We start from the raw sequence: 18,266 nt of genomic DNA on the forward strand, positions 1-18,266 counted from the left end.
CCGCATCTGAGCTGTCAGCTGTATGCGTTTTTGCAATGGCTGCGAATGTTGTTTCCACTGTCTTTTGAGACCCCACTGCAAGAGTCTCATGTGAAGTTTTGTGTTTGGGAATGTGAAATTTGCTGCCGCCATATGACCCAGAGCTTTCAATATGTTTCGGGCCGTTGGACACTGCGTTTCCTTCAGTGATTGGAGCAGAGAGCGTATTGTCACCTACCTGTCGTCCGGAAGGAATGCCCTGGCTCGAATGGTGTCCAGACAGGCTCCTATGAATTGCAGCATCTGTGTAGGCTGTAAGGTGGATTTTGGGTAGTTGATGATCAATCCCAACTCCTGTAGGTAGCTGATCGCTTTGTTGAGATGATGCTTCAAAAGGATTGGATCCGATGCTACTAGTAGCCAATCGTCTAGATATGGAAAGATCGTCAGTCCTTGCTGAAAAAGGTGGGCCACCACCACCACCATACATTTGGTAAATACCCTGGGGGCGGCTGAGAGGCCAAATGGTAGGACCTTGTATTGGTAATGTTGATTGTGGTACTGTAAACATAGGTATTGCCAAGAGGATCGGTGGATTGGAATGTGTGTATATGCATCCTTGAGGTCTATTGAACACATCCAGTCCCTGGGTTGTAACAATGGAAGGATGGATTTCAGAGATACCATCTTGAACTTTTCCCGAACTATCCATTTGTTCAGGTCCCTGAGGTCCAGGATGGGACGGTAGCCCCCCGATTTGTTTGGAATTAGAAAATATGGGGAGTAAAAGCCCTTGCACCGCTGCGCCCGAGGGATGTATCGGATAGCCCTCTGATGTTGAAGTAAGGCTATCTCTTGGGCGAGTTGAGGGTGTAGTGTTTGCAAACCCCGAGGTGCTAGATGTGGAATTTGGGGCTTGGTTAGAAACTGAAGTTGATATCCATTCTTCACTATTTCCAGAACCCATTGATCCGATGTTATGGACTCCCAGGTGGTAAAGCACACTGTTATTCTTCCGGGGGGGGGGGGGGCTTCTGTCAGGGGAGGTGGTGGCCCGGTTCCTAAAAAGATTGCGATGTCTTGGCTGGAACCATGGTTTGTTGCGGCTGCTGCAGTCTTTGTGACCGTAGTTTTCCCCTCCTCTACTGTTGTTGCTGAGGGGGATGATTCTGCTGTCTTTGAAAAGTCTGAAAAGACTGCGTTCTGAAGGGTTGGTAGTTCCTGTAGGGTCTTCGAGAGAAAGATTGGCTACGAGATGTGTGACAATATCTCTTAGAAGAGGCTGGTGTTGTTAAAGACTGTACTGCAAGTGCTTGGTCTTCCCAATAGTATCATGAAAACTGTCCCGAATAGATTATCACCCGTGCAGGGGAGATTAGCTAGCTTTTCCTGTAACTCTTCTCGGATGGCGCTGGCCTTCAGCCAAGCTAGTCTCCTTGCCGCTATAGCTGTTGCTGATGCACGAGAGGAGTTCTCAAATCCCTCATATACTGCTCTAAGCATGTGACAGGAGCATTCTTCCATGTCTGAAATAGGGGAAGGGATGGTGTCCCCTGCTGAGGTAAACATCCCCTTGGTTGTTTGGATACATTCATACATGTATTATACCATGTAGAATTGATGATGATGGATTCGTGCAGTTAGCATAGCCTTTTGATAGACTCGTTTTGCGAAGTTGTCTAGACATTTGTTATCTTTGCCCGGGGGTTTAGAGGCATGAGTTTTGGACTTTCTTGATCTCTGTAAAGCTGATTCCACAACAATAGACTCATGTGGTAATTGTGAAGTGGAGTACGCAGAAGGGTTTTGCAGTTTAAACTTTAAATCAGTCTTTCTAGACACCGCTGGTAAGGCAAAGGGAGTCTCCCATGATTTCTGAAGAACTCAATGCAACACGGTGTGTGGCAGAAGCGATGATGGTTCTCCGGGGGTATCGAAGATTTTCAAGAGCCCTAATGTCTCTGCTCTCGGTTCTGGCAGTTTCTGCACGTCCAACTTTAAAATGGCTCCTCCTCCGGGGAGAATACGGTTCCGCAGGTTATTCCGGTGGATCAGACGGATAGCCAGTGGAAGAGGAAGGCGAAGAGTGTATTGATACGGAATCATTTTGAGAGGATGGTGACCGAATTGGGGAGACGGGCGGAGAGCGTGGCTGTACCAATACTGGTTCCCAAAGGACTGCTTGAAGTTGTTCCTCTGGGTCCTCACGAGTGGGTGAGGATTCCGGTGGTAATGTATAGGAGGATTTGAGAATCTCAAAAAATCCCACTAAGGACTGAGTAAGGTCCCAAAATGCCTTTGTGGTGTGTGGTGGCATCGGGGGTGGGGGGGGGGGGGGCGTTCCTGAGACGCTCTCAATTTTCCTGATAAATTTAGTTGTGTTGAGTGTGGGGTAAGAGGCCCCAAGTTGTCATCTCCGCTGGATTGACTACTCTGTGCTTCCCCCCGGTGTTGCGATAACTCTGTCTGTTGATCTGGAGTTGGAACGAATGGAAGTAGACGAAGAAATTTGTATTATTCGTCTAGTTGAACCGTGAGAGCTTCCGGATCTGCTCCTATGATGGGAGGAGGAGGAGGTTGATGATATATCTTTTGTGTGGTGTGAGACACGGCAGCGTTTATGCGTGTGACCATGCTCTCGTCTGGAGGAGGAAGATGAATCCCTATGACGCTTAGACCTTTTCCTGCTGTCTGAGTGTCTACTCTCTGTCAGAGAATCCCTCTCCGATACAGACTTCCTTGATGATATATGACTCCACGTCGACGATTGGGTTTGGTGTCTCGATAGCTCTCTTTGAACTGTGAGTTGCGGTTGCAATGCTCCAGGAGTCGGATCTCATGCTCGTTTCTCCAAAAGGTAGAGTCTCTCGCACCTCCGATCTCCTTTCTGTTTTTTTCTGATGCCGGTGCATTTGTGGCGCCGGATGCAACTCCTCTGTTGTCGGTTTTGGTTTTTTCGGTGCCGGCTCCGATCTCTTGGGAGTTGATTCCCGTCTGTTCGGCGCCGATTCACATCTATCCGGCGCTGGTTCTGGAGTCTTCGAAGCCGGCTCCGATGTCTTCGGTGCCGGCTTTTGCCCCTTCGGTGTCAGTTCTGGCCTCTTCTGCGCCGAGTCGTGCCTCTTCGGGACCGGCTTCAAGCGTTTCTGCGCCAGCGCCGATATTTCCCGGGTTGTCGCTGGTTTTATCGACGCCGGCTTCGTGCTCAAAATTCTCGGCTCCGGGGTCCTCGGCGCCGGATCTGATGACCTCGGCGCTGGTTGCTGTTTTGGCAGCGGCGCCAGTGCCGGCGTAGTTTTGGGGCCCCCTGGGAAAGTGGCGGCTCAATATGTACTATAGGCCGCTGTCCCCTCGGCACCTCAGGAGCCTTGTGTGTCCGTACATTATCCAAAGAATGTCAGGCCTGCTGTTTGTCCGGGGCCGACTTAGCTAGTGAGTCCCGTTTCTCCGACAGGAACCCAGATCCCTGGGCTGCCTCTAGTTCCTTGGCCCCGCTTTTTCCTACCTCCAGTTCTGGAGGTCTGCGGGTCCCACGAAGATGATCTTTTCTTCGGCGATGATGTCCTCGCCACCGGTCCCAGTGAAGAATGAGTGGTCGACGATTTTCCTTCCGCCGAGAGTTCTAGCCATCTATAGGCCGTATGGCGTCGTGCTCGCGGGGACATTCGCTCGCAAAATTCACAATCTGATTGATTGTGGTCGTGTCCCAAGCAGCGGTAGCAGCGATCATGTCCGTCAGTGACAGACATGATCTTACTGCAGGGACATCTCAAATATAGAAAGAATTCTGAGGAGAAAAATAGCTCCGTGTGCGCTCCTGCGAGCGGAAAAAAACAGACTGAGGAGAATCTGTTACTTTCCTGCGCGGGAACTCATGCGTTGCCGCAGAGACTGAAAAAATCTACACTCTGCTTCTTAAGCTCCGCCTCCCGGGCCCTGATTGACAGTTCCCATGACAGCATGGCTAATTCAGCCCTGCTATCAACGAGAAAGAAAGTATCTCCGCTTTGCTTGCATTGTATGGGAGACAACCGAGAAAATTTGTACTCTCTGCCCACAGAAGCTTAAATCTTTATATTTGAAAACTTACGCGCGGGCATAGATTTGTGTGCACAACCCGGCGCGCACAAATCTACACCTGATTTTATAACATGCGTGCGCAGCCGTGCGCATGTTATAAAATCTGAGGTCGGCGCGTGCAAGCAGGTGCACACTTGTGCACGCTGAGCCACGCAGCCTTCCTCCGTTCCCTCCGCCCTCCCCTCCCTTCCCCTCCCTAACCTGCCCCCCCAGACCTACCTAAACCCCCCCCCCCCCTTACCTTTATCTGATAAGTTGTGCCTGCCTCTGGGCAGGCGTAGGTTACGCGCACCGGCTGATGGCTGGGCCGTTGTGCCTGGAGGCTCCTGCCCCGCCCACTTTTTCAAGCCCCGGGACATGCGCACGTCCCGGGGCTTGCGCGTGTCGCCGGGCCTATGCAAAATAGGCTCGGTGCGCGCAGGAGCGGATTCTCGGGGTTACGCGTGTAACCCTTTGAAAATCCGCCCCAAAGAGTGTATTTCTCTGTTGGATAATATCAACGGATTCCTCTAAAAACGTTGAAACTCCAATACTTGAGGTTTCAACCAAATCCATTCCTTGTTCCCTTACCTTTCCAGTATTTCTCTTGGGAAAATAAAATATCTTAGAAACCAAAGCAAGTTCATTATCCTTATATTGCATTATTTCCCTTAGATATTTTTTAAACATTTCCAAGGGAGACAAAAGTCTAGTTTGTGGAAAGTTAACTATACGGAGATTTTTATATCTAACCATATTTTCTTTCGGATAATAGAAGGACTAGGGGGCACTCCATGAAGTTAGCATGTGGCACTTTTAAAACTAATCGGAGAAAGTTCTTTTTCACTCAACGCACAATTAAACTCTGGAATTTGTTGCCAGAGGATGTGGTTAGTGAAGTTAGTGTATCTGTGTTTAAAAAAGGATTGGATAAGTTCTTGGAGAAGTCCATTACCTGCTATTAATTAAGTTAACTTAGTATATAGCCATTGCTATTACTAGCAACAGTAGAATAGACTTCATTTTTGAGTACTTGCCAGGTTCTTATGGCCTGGATTGGCCACTGTTGGAAACAGGACACTGGGCTTGATGGACCCTTGATCTCACCCAGTATGGCATGTTCTTATGGCCTTTGAAAGAATGTGGATAATATGATGGTTTGATTTATATGAAAAGCTCATTCCACTTTTGGTAGGAACTTTGGGTGCATATGGAGCACCACACTTATTGTGGAAGAGTTGCATATAAGAAGAGTGATGAACCAATGCCTGAAGCTCACCAATTCTTCAGGTTAACATGACCGCAACAAGTAATAATACTTTCCATTAGAGAAACTTCAGCAAAGCTGACTCCAATGGAGGTTTAGTATGCCATAGGCCTTTCATAAACGTTGACACTAAAGGATGAGTGACTACTGATTTACCCTCTATCTGGATATAGTAAGCACAGAGATGCAACTTGACTGACAACATACTGAGACCTGAGGAGGGAAAAAAGAACAAGTATTGAAGCAGTTCCCGTAGTTCATATGCAAACACGATCAGGAAACTTGACACTGGGACAAAAATCATTTCCATTTAAAGCTGTAAGACCTTCTAGTTGAAGTCTTCCTGATGGACAGTAGTATGTTTTCAACTTCCTTGCATAAGGAAAGAAATGCAATCAGCAAGTGCTCAACATCCATGCTGTCAAGCTGAGAGGCAGGAGGTTTGGATGCTGTCAAGCTGAGAGGCAGGAGGTTTGGATGAAACAGACCACCCTTTTCTTGAGTCAGATCACTCCTAAAAGGATTGGGAGGACTGATGGACAGTTGTACTAAGTATGAGATTCACACTTGTCTGGTTCATACTGGTGCAATAAGTATCAAGTGAACCTGCTCCTCAAGCACTTTTTGCACTGTCCTGGCTATAAGCAGAATCAGTGGAAAAGCATTCATGAGATCTTCATTCCAGATGAGCAGAAAAGCATCCGGAGTGGACCTGAGTTTGCTTGTAAGATTTAAACAAAATCTTTCCTCCGTTTTGTTTTCCTCCAATACAAAGAGTTCAATTAAGAGATATCCTCAAATGTCGAACAGCCTGTCGGCTATTGACTGATGTAGGGACATTCGTGAGGACGATACACTCTGCTGAGGCAATCCGTCAATATGTTAGAAATCCTTGGAAGGTAGGTAGCTTGTAGAACACCTTGATGGTTGCATGCCCAGTCCTATACCATCATTACCTCTTGTCAGAGTGTCCAAGACCCTGTGTCTCTTTGCTTGTTGACACAGAACATGTTTACTTGGATGACGGTTTGAATGAGAATTCTCTTTCCCCTGAGGAGATGCAAGAAGATACACAAGGCATGTCTGATTGATTGAAACTCCAGCAGGTTACATAAGAACATGCCATGCTGGGTCAGACCAAGGGTCCATCAAGCCCAGCATCCTGTTTCCAAAAGTGGCCAATCCAGGCCATAAGAACCTGGCAAGTACCCAAAAACTAAGTCTATTCCATGTTACCATTGCTAATGGCAGTGGCTATTCTCTAAGTGAACTTAATAGCAGATAATGGTCTTCTCCTCCAAGAACTTATCCAATCCTTTTTTAAACACAGCTATACTAACCACATCCTCTAACAACAAATTCCACAGTTTAATTGTGCGTTGAGTGAAAAAGAACTTTCTCCAATTAGTTTTAAATGTGCCACATGCTAACTTCAAAGAGTGCCCCCTAGTCTTTCTATTATCTGAAAGAGTAAATAACCGATTCACATCTACCTGTTCTAGACCTCTCATGATTTTAAACACCTCTATCATATCCCCCTTCAGCCGTCTCTTCTCCAAGCTGAAAAGTCCTAACCTCTTTAGTCTTTCCTCATAGGGGAGCTGTTCCATTCCCTTTATCATTTTGGTCACCCTTCTCTGTACCTTCTCCATCGCAATTATATCTTTTTTGAGATGCAGCAACCAGAATCGTACACAGTATTCAAGGTGCAGTCTCACCATGGAGCGATACAGAGGCATTTTGACATTTTCCGTTTTATTCACCATTCCCTTTCTAATAATTCCCAAAATTCTGTTTGCTTTTTTGACTGCCTCAGCACACTGAACCGACGATTTCAATGAGTTATCCACTATTTATTTTATTTATTTATTTATTTATTTAACACTTTTCTATACCGACCTTCATGGTTGACCATATCAGATCGGTTTACATCGAATTGGGGAACTGAACCAAGAACAGTAACCAAAAACAATAGGTTGAGCATGAAAAAACAAAGTTACATTTAACAGGGAAATTAAACTTGGAAGCATAAGCTGCTGGAAGGAAGGACTATGACGCCTAGATCTCTTTCTTGGATGGTAGCACCTAATATGGAACCTAACATTGTGTAACTATAGCATGGGTTATTTTTCTCTATATGCATCACCTTGCTATTATCCACATTAAATTTCATCTGCCATTTCGATGCCCAATCTTCCAGTCTCACAAGGTCCTCCTGCAATTTATCACAATCTGCTTGTGATGTAACTACTCTGAACAATTTTGTATCATCTGCAAATTTGACTACCTCACTCGTCATATTTCTTTCCAGATGATTTATAAATATACTGAAAAGTAAGGGTCCCAATACAGATCCCTGAGGCACTCCACTGCCCACTCCCTTCCACTGAGAAAGTTGTCCATTTAATCCTACTCTCCTGTTTTTAGCCAATTTGTAATCCATGAAAGGACATCACCACCTGTCCCATGACTTTTTACTTTTCCTAAAAGCCTCTCATGAGGAACTTTGTCAAATGTCTTCTGAAAATCCAAGTACACTACATCTACCGGTTCACCTTTATCCACATGTTTATTAACTCCTTCAAAAAAGTGAAGCAGATTTGTGAGGCAAGACTTGCCTTGGGTAAAGCCATGCTGACTTTGTTCCATTCTATTGGTAACCAAGTCATTGTGTCATTCTATTGGCAACCAAGCTCCCTGAGTTCAGAAGGAACTGTGGTAACTTGGGCGACAGCGGCTTGGGAAACAGCCAGGGAAACAAAGGAGGCAGATTTTCGCGATTACGTGTGGTTTTATTAACAGTGAAAACAAAAATGGAAAACAAATGCAGTTCATTTTGCTGTTCTGATAGCACTGAAACACCAAAGATAACATGTCTTCTAATAAGATGGCCTCCTCTTTGCTACCTGGGGGCCTGTTTAACCCTTCATATACTCTGGTGAGGGGCTCCTCCTTTCACCCACGATTCACTGTGGGTCTGGATTTTAAGGAGGACCGGGTGAGACATCTGAGGTTCCCTTAAGGTGATCTGAGGAAGTTTCTTATAAACTCCCTCACAAGGACCTATGTGTTCTCCCCATTCTTTGGTGGACATGTCTGTCACTAAATTTACCAGATGGGGAAGTAGAAGGGAGGGTGGGGGGCTGCCTCCCGTAAAATGTACAGGCCTAACCACTAGTGGAGCTCCCTTTTCATTCCCTGTGAGACATTCAACAGAGTTGTCAAGGGTTAACTGGTCCAACTGGGAGCAGAGGACCCCTTGTAGTGTTTGCATGTGGAGGCAGGTTAGGGAGACCACATGAACTGCCTTCACAATGTGGCCTAGAATAAGCCCTTGCCTGGCTGTTGTCTGATCCATGCTCACCAAGTTAGGGACCCGAGGATATCCGCTTGTTCTGTCAGAAGAAATGTTCTTTTCTGTAGATAATTTATCCATGATCTAATGAATTTGATTTTCTGAGATGAGATCAGAATCGATTTCTCAAAATTTACTAAGAACTCCAGGGACTGAAGTTGAATGGTCTTTGTAGGGAGGTCAACACTCCCTCGTGGGATGCAGCCGTAATTAGCCAGTCATTCAGGTAAGGGAAAGCACAGATGGAAATGCACAGCTACTGCAGCTAGGCATTTGGTAAAGACCCTCAGTGCTGCTGAGAGTCCAAAGAGGAGCAAATGGTACAGGTAGTGAGAGAATTCCACCACAAAGCGTAATAGTGCCAATGGGAGGGATGGAAGGGTATGTGGGCATATGCATACCTCAGATCTAAGGCAAACATCCACTATCCTGCCTGGATGAAGGGCAAAATGATGTGGACGGAATTCATCATGAATTTTTCTTATAATGAATTTTTGTTCAGATTTCATAAATCCATAAATCCCTCAGAATTCTTGGGGATAAGGAAATAGCAGTAGAACCCCTGGCTATGATGGCTGGAAGTTCTATTGCCTGCCATTTGAGAAGTGACTCCACTGCCAGGTGGAGCTGTGCTGAGTGAGATGGATCTGGATTGAAGGATGAGTAATGAGAAAGCCTTGTAAGTCAATAGAGATGCAAGTGGTAACCAGATTTAACAATCTTGAGTTCCCAGCAATCTTTGGTGATTTTGCGCCACTTCTCCAGGTAGAGACGAATTTTCCCCTCTACTGGAGAAGTTGAGTACTGGATTTGGAGACTGGTCAAAAGACTTGGTCCAGATTTTGGCTGGACTTGCTGTGCAGATTTTGGTTAACATCTCTCGCACTGCTGGCCTCCAGCCAGAAGTTGCTGCTGTTGTGGAAGCAGAGGAGGAGCACAGTACTGCTGAAATTGCCGGAAAGTACGTCTCTGAAAGTACAAACACTTAAAAGTGAAGTAGAGCTGCCTTGATGTCGACTGTTCCGCTGAGCTGGTAAGAGCAACTAGATTGCCATATGTTGCTCCTTGATCATTGCAACTATTTCTCTGAGTTTGTCTCCAAAGAGATTACCTCCTAGGTAGAAAACATCCGCTAACTTATTTTGGACATCATCGTGCAAACCTCTGGCCCTTAACCAAGCCATTTGACTTGCTACAGTAGGGATAAACCAGATACCCTAAAAGATATGCCAAAGTGGGTCAGACCAAGGGTCCATCAATCCCAGTATCCTGCCTCCAACAGTGGCCAATCCAAGTCACAAGTATCATCAGATGGAGCCCGGCACAGAAAACGTTTGTCCACGCAGGGTCCCTCTTCAGTCTCTTCCTTTCCGTGAAACTTATGCCTCGCAGTTGTGGAACTCGTGTTTCTTTATTTCTTTTTCTTCAGTTTTGCATCTCCTGCATCACGTAGGGTCCCTCGCGATTTTTTTGGGTTCTCTGTCTGTGATCTGTTAAGTCCTTCGAGTTTTTGAGATCGCCAATGGCATCATTCCCCAGTGGCCACTGACCATCGACCACATGGTGCATGCTTTTTGCAATGGCTTTGTCTGGCTTTTGCTGGTGCCCCTGGGCTATATCCATCACAGACCCCCATGAGGTCTGCCTGGGGGCATCCCATGATGCCCCCAGGCAGATGCCCCATGATGCCATGGACATCATGATGCCCCATGATGCCCCCATGATCGTGATCTCTGTGCCCAGATGACCCCTAAGCACCATCGGGCAAGCTTGGAAAGATGGAGAAGTTATTAGGACCCAAACGGTCAGATCAGTCATTGGCATCTGGGACCCTCTACCCTGCTCGGGAAGGAGGTTCCAGCCTCGACCCCTTCAGGGTCACCCCCCACAACCATTCCCCAGTCCCAAAGTGGGAGCGGGGAACCGAGCATGTTCTTTGTTGTCCCGTCGGGTTCCTCACCATCACCATTGGTTCCGGGCAAGGACTGTGGTGATCATCGAGAAATGTTGAGGAAGCATCGCCATTGGTCATCGTCCTCCAAACGACCCGTGGACAGGCATCGATGTCAGTGCCTCCCCTGAAGCAGTCTTTGGCGGAGGAAGCGATTTCTTCCAACCCTTCCGAAGCCTCTAGGCGGTCTCCACCGACACCGGTGGAGGGCTCGGTGTCTCCCAGTGGTCCGAGGGATGTTCCAATTCCGCCTTAAGCCGTTTTGTCCTCGCCCACTTTTGAGGAGGAGTTGGAGAGATGCGTGTGGTTGGCGGTCGGCCGAGCCCTGCAGGCCATCGAGCCTCCAGTTCCACCAGGACCACTACCACCGTAGGAGTCGATTCCACTGGTGCTTGCGCCTTTACTGGAGCAGTTCGATATGCTTCTCGTTGTCCTACCAACGCAGCCGGCACTGATGCCCCAAGTCTCTTCGCAGCCAAAGGGAGCATTGCTGCCGCTGCCACTGGCTCCCATTCCAGTGAGTAATTCCTCAGAAGAGGAAGGGCCATCAGGTTCAGTGGCACCTCATGGATGAATGGCACCTCACCACCTCCTGGCTCTCCCAGGGCCATCGGAATCAGTGCCCCCAGCCCCCTCAATGCCATTAGACCCATCGGCGCTTTTGCGGCCTCAAGGCCCGCCGATGCCCTCGGTTCCCTCTTTGGTTCTGACGAGGCCTGCGCTCAGTGCACAGTTGGGTGCTTGGCCCCCCACATCCCTGGATGGAAACAGTGAGGGGGAGGCCCCTTATGACCCCTGGGAAGAGGAGGCATCCATATCCTCCACAGAGGAGTCAGAGGATTTGCCTTTGGAGCCCTCTCCACTGGAGGAGCGGCGGAACCCCCCCCCCCCCTCCCCGGAGGATCTTTCTTTTATAAATATATTAAAAAGCATCGGTCTAAGTACAGATTCTTGAGGCACTCCACTGTTTACCTTTTTCCACTGTGAAAACAGACCAAACTGTGTGCAAGCCCAAACAACACAAGAAGGAAGTTGAGCCATGTGATGGCCCATGCAGGTCCATGTGAATGCCTGTGAAAACAACTAGAGAAGAAGCTGCTATTGTTCTCCATATCGAGCAATCTGTCTTCACCTTACTATTTAGCTGGTACAGCTGAACATAAACTTGCTGAACTTGTGGCCTTGACAAACTTTATGTCCAGTTATGAGGCCCATTATTGTTCATGCTATAATCTATGTGAGAATCTGCAAACACGTATCAGCTAAGAAAATGTCATAATCGAAAACCCACAATGCTATGGTAGTGGACTGCGGTAATATTCAAGCAATATTAACTTTTGGATCCTTTGCATATGCATGCATACTTGCACATGCCTTTGCAATCCAAGCCAATCGTTGTTCCTGTTTGCACAACTTACAAAGCATCTGTAAGCACCAGATTCATTGTCCTGGGACTGTTTGCCCTGTTAACCTGTTTGCCAGCAAGAAGTCCAGCTGACTGTCCTCCCTACCCTAAGACAGCATTCTAACCTGACCCTCTGAGAGTTATGACCCAACTGCAATGGAGAGTAAAAGTCTGAAAATGTCCCTGAGATATTTTCATGTACTTCAGTTCAGCATAAGATTAACTGGTTTAATTACTACTTCTAGTTGGGTATTATACTGGCAATGTGTTTGAGAAGTATAAGTTAACTTTGAGCTAGATATAAAGTCTTCTCATAACCTTTGTACAAGAGTGATTTACCCTGTTGAATCAAACTTAAAACCATATCTGTCTTATATAAAACCATTTTATATTTTATGTTGCAATGTACATTATAGCTGTGCTCAGCCATTCATCATCATTGCTTGTATAACCTAGGTATGAGAATTTGTCATTAGACAGACTCACAACCTAGGTCTCTCTCTTCTTACACATGTTTGTAAAAGTTGACCTGCCAATAGAGATAAACATTGCCGTACAAATTGAGTATTCTTTGCCTCACAGGGAAGGCTTGCAGGAGACAGCCATCCCTCCTTTGCTGGGTTGGTCGGCAGTAATAAATGTTGTGTTTACAGCACTGATGATGGGCTTCTTAGAGATGGACATTTATTGTGAAGAAATATTTTTTTTTAATAGCACTGAAAAGTACTGTTTGGGGGATGGCCGAGGCAGCAAGGCAACAAGTAGTAGAAAAAAAAAGTTATAGAACTGAAGATACCAAGAGATAACACTAATGAAAAAAACAAGTTCCAAATCTCCTTGGGAAGTAGCAGGTAGACCTCCAAGAAGAACTTGATGACATCATGCTCTGGGATTATTATACCTCAATATATAAAATAACTACTAATGTAAATCTCAGGGAAATGCAAATTAAGATTTTTCACAGGACAGCGTATTCCCCGGCACGTGCCTACAAGGCGGGTGTCATTGCTTCCTGTGAGTGTGCGAAATGTGGCTGCTCAGAGGCCTCCCTCATACATTGCTTGTGGCAGTGTGAGTGTATACAAGTTTTCTGGGAGTCTGTTCATAAACAGGTTTCAGCCCTCTTTGGCCTAGAGGTTCGCTCTGTTGTGCTCGGGGGTGGACCCTTGTCCTGGGGCAGGGATGGAATGGCTCCTGAAAGGGAACAGGAGGTAACTGCCCCCAGGGGGCGGAGCACTGGAGGAAACAGAGGCTAGGAAGAGCTTCACCACTAGAAGCCCAAGGTCCCCCCGGGAGGAGCCCGTAGGGATCCGGGCCGCTTGGATTTAGGTGGGCCTCGCAGGGTCTCCTGGGAGAATGGAAGTCCGGCGTGCCCACAAACACAGAAGGAGCAGGGAGTACCAGAACAGAGTTGGTGATGACAAGGCGAGGAACAGAGCAAGAATCTGGAGACGAGATCAGGCAGGCGAAAGGTCAATGTCCATAAGTCAGTCCAAGGAGTGGTCAACGAAGCAAGGGTCAGATACCGGAGGTCAGATGAAGTCAGAGGCAAGCAGAGGTCTTGAGGCAGGCAGCAGTCAGGCGTGCAGGTCTGGAGCAGGCTGAGGTCTTGAGGCAGGCAGCAGACAGGCGGGTAGGTCAGAAGCAGGCTGAGGTCATGAGGCAGGCGGCAGACAGACAGGCAGGTCAGGAACTAGCTGAGATCGTAGACAGGCGGCAGGCAGGCAGGTCAGGAGCAAGCCGAGGTCAGTACCAGAAAGTCAGTCCGAGGGTACTACCTGGGTAGACAAATAGACGAACACAGGAACAGGCAAGACTCAGGAACGAGGATGCAGGAACAAGTCAGGAACAGAACTGAAACAGAAGGATCCTGGAACGAGACTAGGAGCAAGCAGGAACAAGCGCAGAGACAATCTAGCATACAAGCCAACCCAATTGCCAAGGCAAGGAAATGGAGACAGGAATTTCCTTATATTGTTAGATCAATCAGTGCGTGCTGCGGAACCAAGACCCGCCCTTGGCCCTACAAGTGACCGGGCGGTCCGCACGCGCGCGCATAGGGGCATGGCAGGAGACGCCGAACCTTGGTGTGAGGCCTGGCGCGCAGTGGAAGGCCCGGCGACCGCTGCCGTGGGACGCCGGGGCCTAGCTGGGCTGGCAACTACCGCAAGGGAGGTCGTCCCGGGACCCGATGAGGAGCTATGCAGGTGAGCGGTCCCGTGCGCGGGATGGCTGCAGGCGGGGCGCGTAACACGCTGGTCATGTTCTTTCTGTATTTTAAATAATGATAATGGAGATGAGTCTTTGAATGTTGATAATATTCTGTTTTTTTTCTAAGGTTTGTTAATTACTAAAAAATGCCTTTTACTTCACTGGATAAAACCAAAACCCCCTACCGGGGACAAGTGGAGGTCCTTCATGATAGAACTGTTTCAAATGGAATATGGAACACTGTTCCCCTGTCTTTCGCGAAAGAAATTGTTTTTCAAGACTATCTGGGGTATATTTTATCAATTGCTGCCAGCCAATATGCAGAAGCTCTTTCCCTTGGATATTTAAATATGGGACTTGGTGACTGGCCTTCTCTGAAAACATCTATCGTTGAATCTTTACTCACCAAGGACGCTATGACTGCTCCAACTACTGGGAGGAGGGGTGTGGGGAGGGGGAGTTTACAAGGAGGAAAATTTGGATAGGAATGCTGCCTTGTTGATTACATGTATATATGTCTTTTCCTTGTTCTATGGAAATTGTTGTAATATTCCTTAATAAAGATACTTGGAGAAAAAACAAAACAAAGAAATAGGGTACATATCCATGCTGATACTTGGATGAAAAAAGACTGAGGGGCTCACATAAAAGCTCTATGAGCTAAGAGAGAAAGGTCCATTCAACGCCATCAGATGACATCACCCATGTCATGGCTAATTCAGCCCTGCTTGTCGACGGAGAAACTACTGTACAACTTGAGCATCTTATTTAACATAGCGCAATAATGAATGAAACAGATTCAAGATACAGCAACAGTATTTTTTGTAGAAAACTATAGAAGAATAAAAGGAAATATTTTAGTACTGACCAGCACTCGCCCTCCAAAGACATAACCTTTGTTCCCCAGCACGGCACATGTATGAGCTGCTCGAGGCTGAGGTGCGACATTCTGCAAGTACAAATATATGATACCTTAGAAATTATTTCAATCACAGTTTGTACAATGACTGAAGATTTCCAACCAATACTCACCTTCACTGCTGGCTGAAACCAAGTTTGTGTGTTTGTGTCAAACACATGGACATCATTATTCCAACCCCAAAACACATGCCCTTCCTGAAAACAAAAGCACATTGAACTTCAATTTTCAAGAGCAGTAACAATTATTTTGTGTACAGATTCATTGTCAATCAACAGTCTTAACATTATACCAGGAGGAGTTAACATTCTGCTCTCTAGTAGACTTTGATCTATATAAAAATGTAGTGATTGTTTGTGGTTCACTAAAGTACTTGGAAAATGTTTCCCTTTCTAGATTTGAGTGTGTGTGTGGTGGTGGTGGGGGGGGGGGGGGGAGGGGGGGGGGGAGGGGACTTTCTAAGGGCCGCTCAGGTTACCTGTGGCTATGTCGCTCACATCACAGAATGCGGAAAGTGAATGGAGTGCAGGCAGTCCAACACACTGTGATGTGAACAGACTAACCATTATTGGAAATGCAGATTCAAGAGCTAATTACCTTATGTATAGTCATGTTTTTTGTTCATTGAAATTCTAACTGATTTGTTTTGCTTGCTTTTTTGTAACCTTTATATATGTTTCAATATCCATCTACATGCTGATGGGGAGGGCAATTTTCAAAGTCATTTCCACAAGTAAAACAGCATTTTACCTGAGGAAGTGGGGCTGCTGAAAATTGCACCCCCAGCCAACTGACTGGATAAAAATACTTGCGCTATTAATAGCGTGGTTATCTATTTATTGTATATATAAGCATTTGATATTCTGCCTTATCCCAAAGGAGACTCAAGGCAGATTACATAAAGTAACAAGGCATTGAGTACCTAAGTAAAGGATACATACAAATATGATATACAGATATAAGATAGATTTCAAGTAAATCGATAAGAAGTAGAGTACATTAGTTAAGAATAAGGAAGTGGGTGCAATGGGTATAAAAAGGTAAAGGTAAAGGTTTGGTCAGGGGAGGGAACTAGTGGTTACAGCCATGGGCTGCAAACCAGAGAAAGCAAATGTTGCTTACCTGTAACAGGTGTTCTCACAGGACAGCAGGATGTTAGTCCTCACATATGGGTGACATCACAGGATGGAGCCCAATCACGGAACACTTCTGTCAAAGTTTCCAGAACTTTGACTGGCCCCTACTGGGCATGCCCAGCATGGCACTAACCCTGCAGCCAGCAGGGGTACCCCTTCAGTCTTATTTAAAAGCTACAGGCAGTGCTGAAAAATAAAATAATAAAACGTCACAAACAACACCGCGGGGCGGCGGGCGGGTTTCGTGAGGACTAACATCCTGCTGTCCTGTGAGAACACCTGTTACAGGTAAGCAACATTTGCTTTCTCACAGGACAAGCAGAATGGTAGTCCTCACCTATGGGTGAGTACCGAGCTGAGGATGTCCGAACATGCACCAAATGTACCCAAAGGCGTGCAACAGGCACATCAACTGGGGTGGAATTTGGTAGAGGGAATCCTGAACCCCACCGGGCAGGCGGAAGGGTGTTGGTACGTCACATTGTAAATAGGTTACGAAGGACAGACTGGCCGAAGATGGAATCTTGTCTTCCGGCTTTGTCCAAGCAATAGTGGGCTGCAAAGGTGTGGAGAGAACTCCAGGTGGCAGCCCTGCAAATGTCAGGAAGCGGCACCGATCGTAGGTGTGCTACTGAAGTCGCCATGGCCCTCACAGAGTGTGCTTTAACACAGTTTTGAAATGGAATGCCCGCTTGCTGATAGCAAAAGGATATGCAGTCCGCCAACCAGGAGGAGAGAGTCTGCTTACCCACAGGCTTCCCTAACTTGCTAGGGTGGAAAGAGACAAACAATTGAGTGCTTTCCCTGTGGGCAGCTGTACGGTCTAGGTAGAATGCTAGAGCCCGTTTACAGTCAAGAGTATGCAGAGCCTGTTCTCCTGGATTGGAATGGGGCCTGGGAAAGAAGGTAGGTAGTATAATGGATTGATTAATGTGAAACTCCGATACTACCTTAGGCAAGAACTTAGGGTGAGTGCGGAGTACCGCCCGGTCCTGCAGAAGTTTAGTGTAAGGCGGATAGGTAACTAGGGCCTGTAATTCACTAACTCTGCGAGCTGAAGTGATTGCCAGAAGGAAAATCACTTTCCATGTGAGATAGCTGTACATTTTGTATTATAGTTCACCTTATCTAGTATTCTAGTTCATTAGCTTTATATGTAACACATAGCTCCTCGGATTTAACATTTAGTTATTTTACTGTTCCTTGCCTCTTATAGTTGTTACTGTTCTATGTAAGGGCTCTGCCTATATGTAAATGGCTCCTTCTAAATGTTCCTAGTTATATGTAAACCAATACGATGTGCAAACGGCTATCGGTATAGAAGAAACTCTAAATAAATAAAATAGCGAAGATCACAGTAGTGAAGAGGCTTGAATGGTGATTTCATGAGCCGACCCAAAACCAGGTTGAGATCCCAAGAAGGGGCTGGAGGACGCAGTGTAGGCTTGAGGTGAAGCAAGCCTTTCAGAAAACGTGTTACAAGGGGTTGTACTGATATAGGAACATCCCCGATACCTTTATGGAAGGCGGCTACCGCACTGACATGCATTCTGATGGAAGAAATCTTTAGACCTGACTCTGATAAATGCCAGAGATAGTCCAAAAACTTCGTGATTGGACAAGAAAAGGGGTCAAGGGACTGAGAAGAGCGCCATGACGTGAACCTTTTCCATTTGTAAGAGTAAGCTTTTCTCGTGGAAGGCTTCTGTGAAGCAATCAAGACACGGGAAACTGGTTCAGAAAGGTTAAGTGGTTGAAGGATTAACCTTTCAACATCCATGCCGTCAGGGACAAGGCGTGAAGGTTGGGATGGCGGAGGCACCCGTCGTTTTGAGTGATCAGAAGCGGGTCCTTTCCCAAGGGAATGCGCCTGCGAATGGAGAGATCCTGCAGTATTGGAAACCACACTTGGCGTGGCCAGTGAGGTACTTTCAGGATCATGGTTTCCTTGTCCTGATGTAACTTCACGAGAGTCTTCGAGAGA

The 18,266-nt window shown here is 46.7% G+C and overlaps 1 protein-coding gene across 1 annotated transcript in view; it reads right to left on the reverse strand.

Moving 5' to 3' along the window:
- Nucleotides 1-18,266, reverse strand: part of KLHDC1 (kelch domain containing 1) — a 300,634-nt gene that overhangs the window by 187,421 nt on the left and 94,947 nt on the right. Inside the window, exons 7-8 of the mRNA XM_029597434.1 lie at nt 15,260-15,343; nt 15,096-15,176 (exon numbers count right to left, since the gene is read on the reverse strand). Coding sequence (XP_029453294.1) covers nt 15,096-15,176; nt 15,260-15,343 — 165 coding nt within the window. The remainder of the gene's footprint in view (nt 1-15,095; nt 15,177-15,259; nt 15,344-18,266) is intronic.

This window comes from Rhinatrema bivittatum, chromosome 4 (assembly GCF_901001135.1).
Source record: "Rhinatrema bivittatum chromosome 4, aRhiBiv1.1, whole genome shotgun sequence".
NCBI lineage: Eukaryota > Metazoa > Chordata > Amphibia > Gymnophiona > Rhinatrematidae > Rhinatrema > Rhinatrema bivittatum.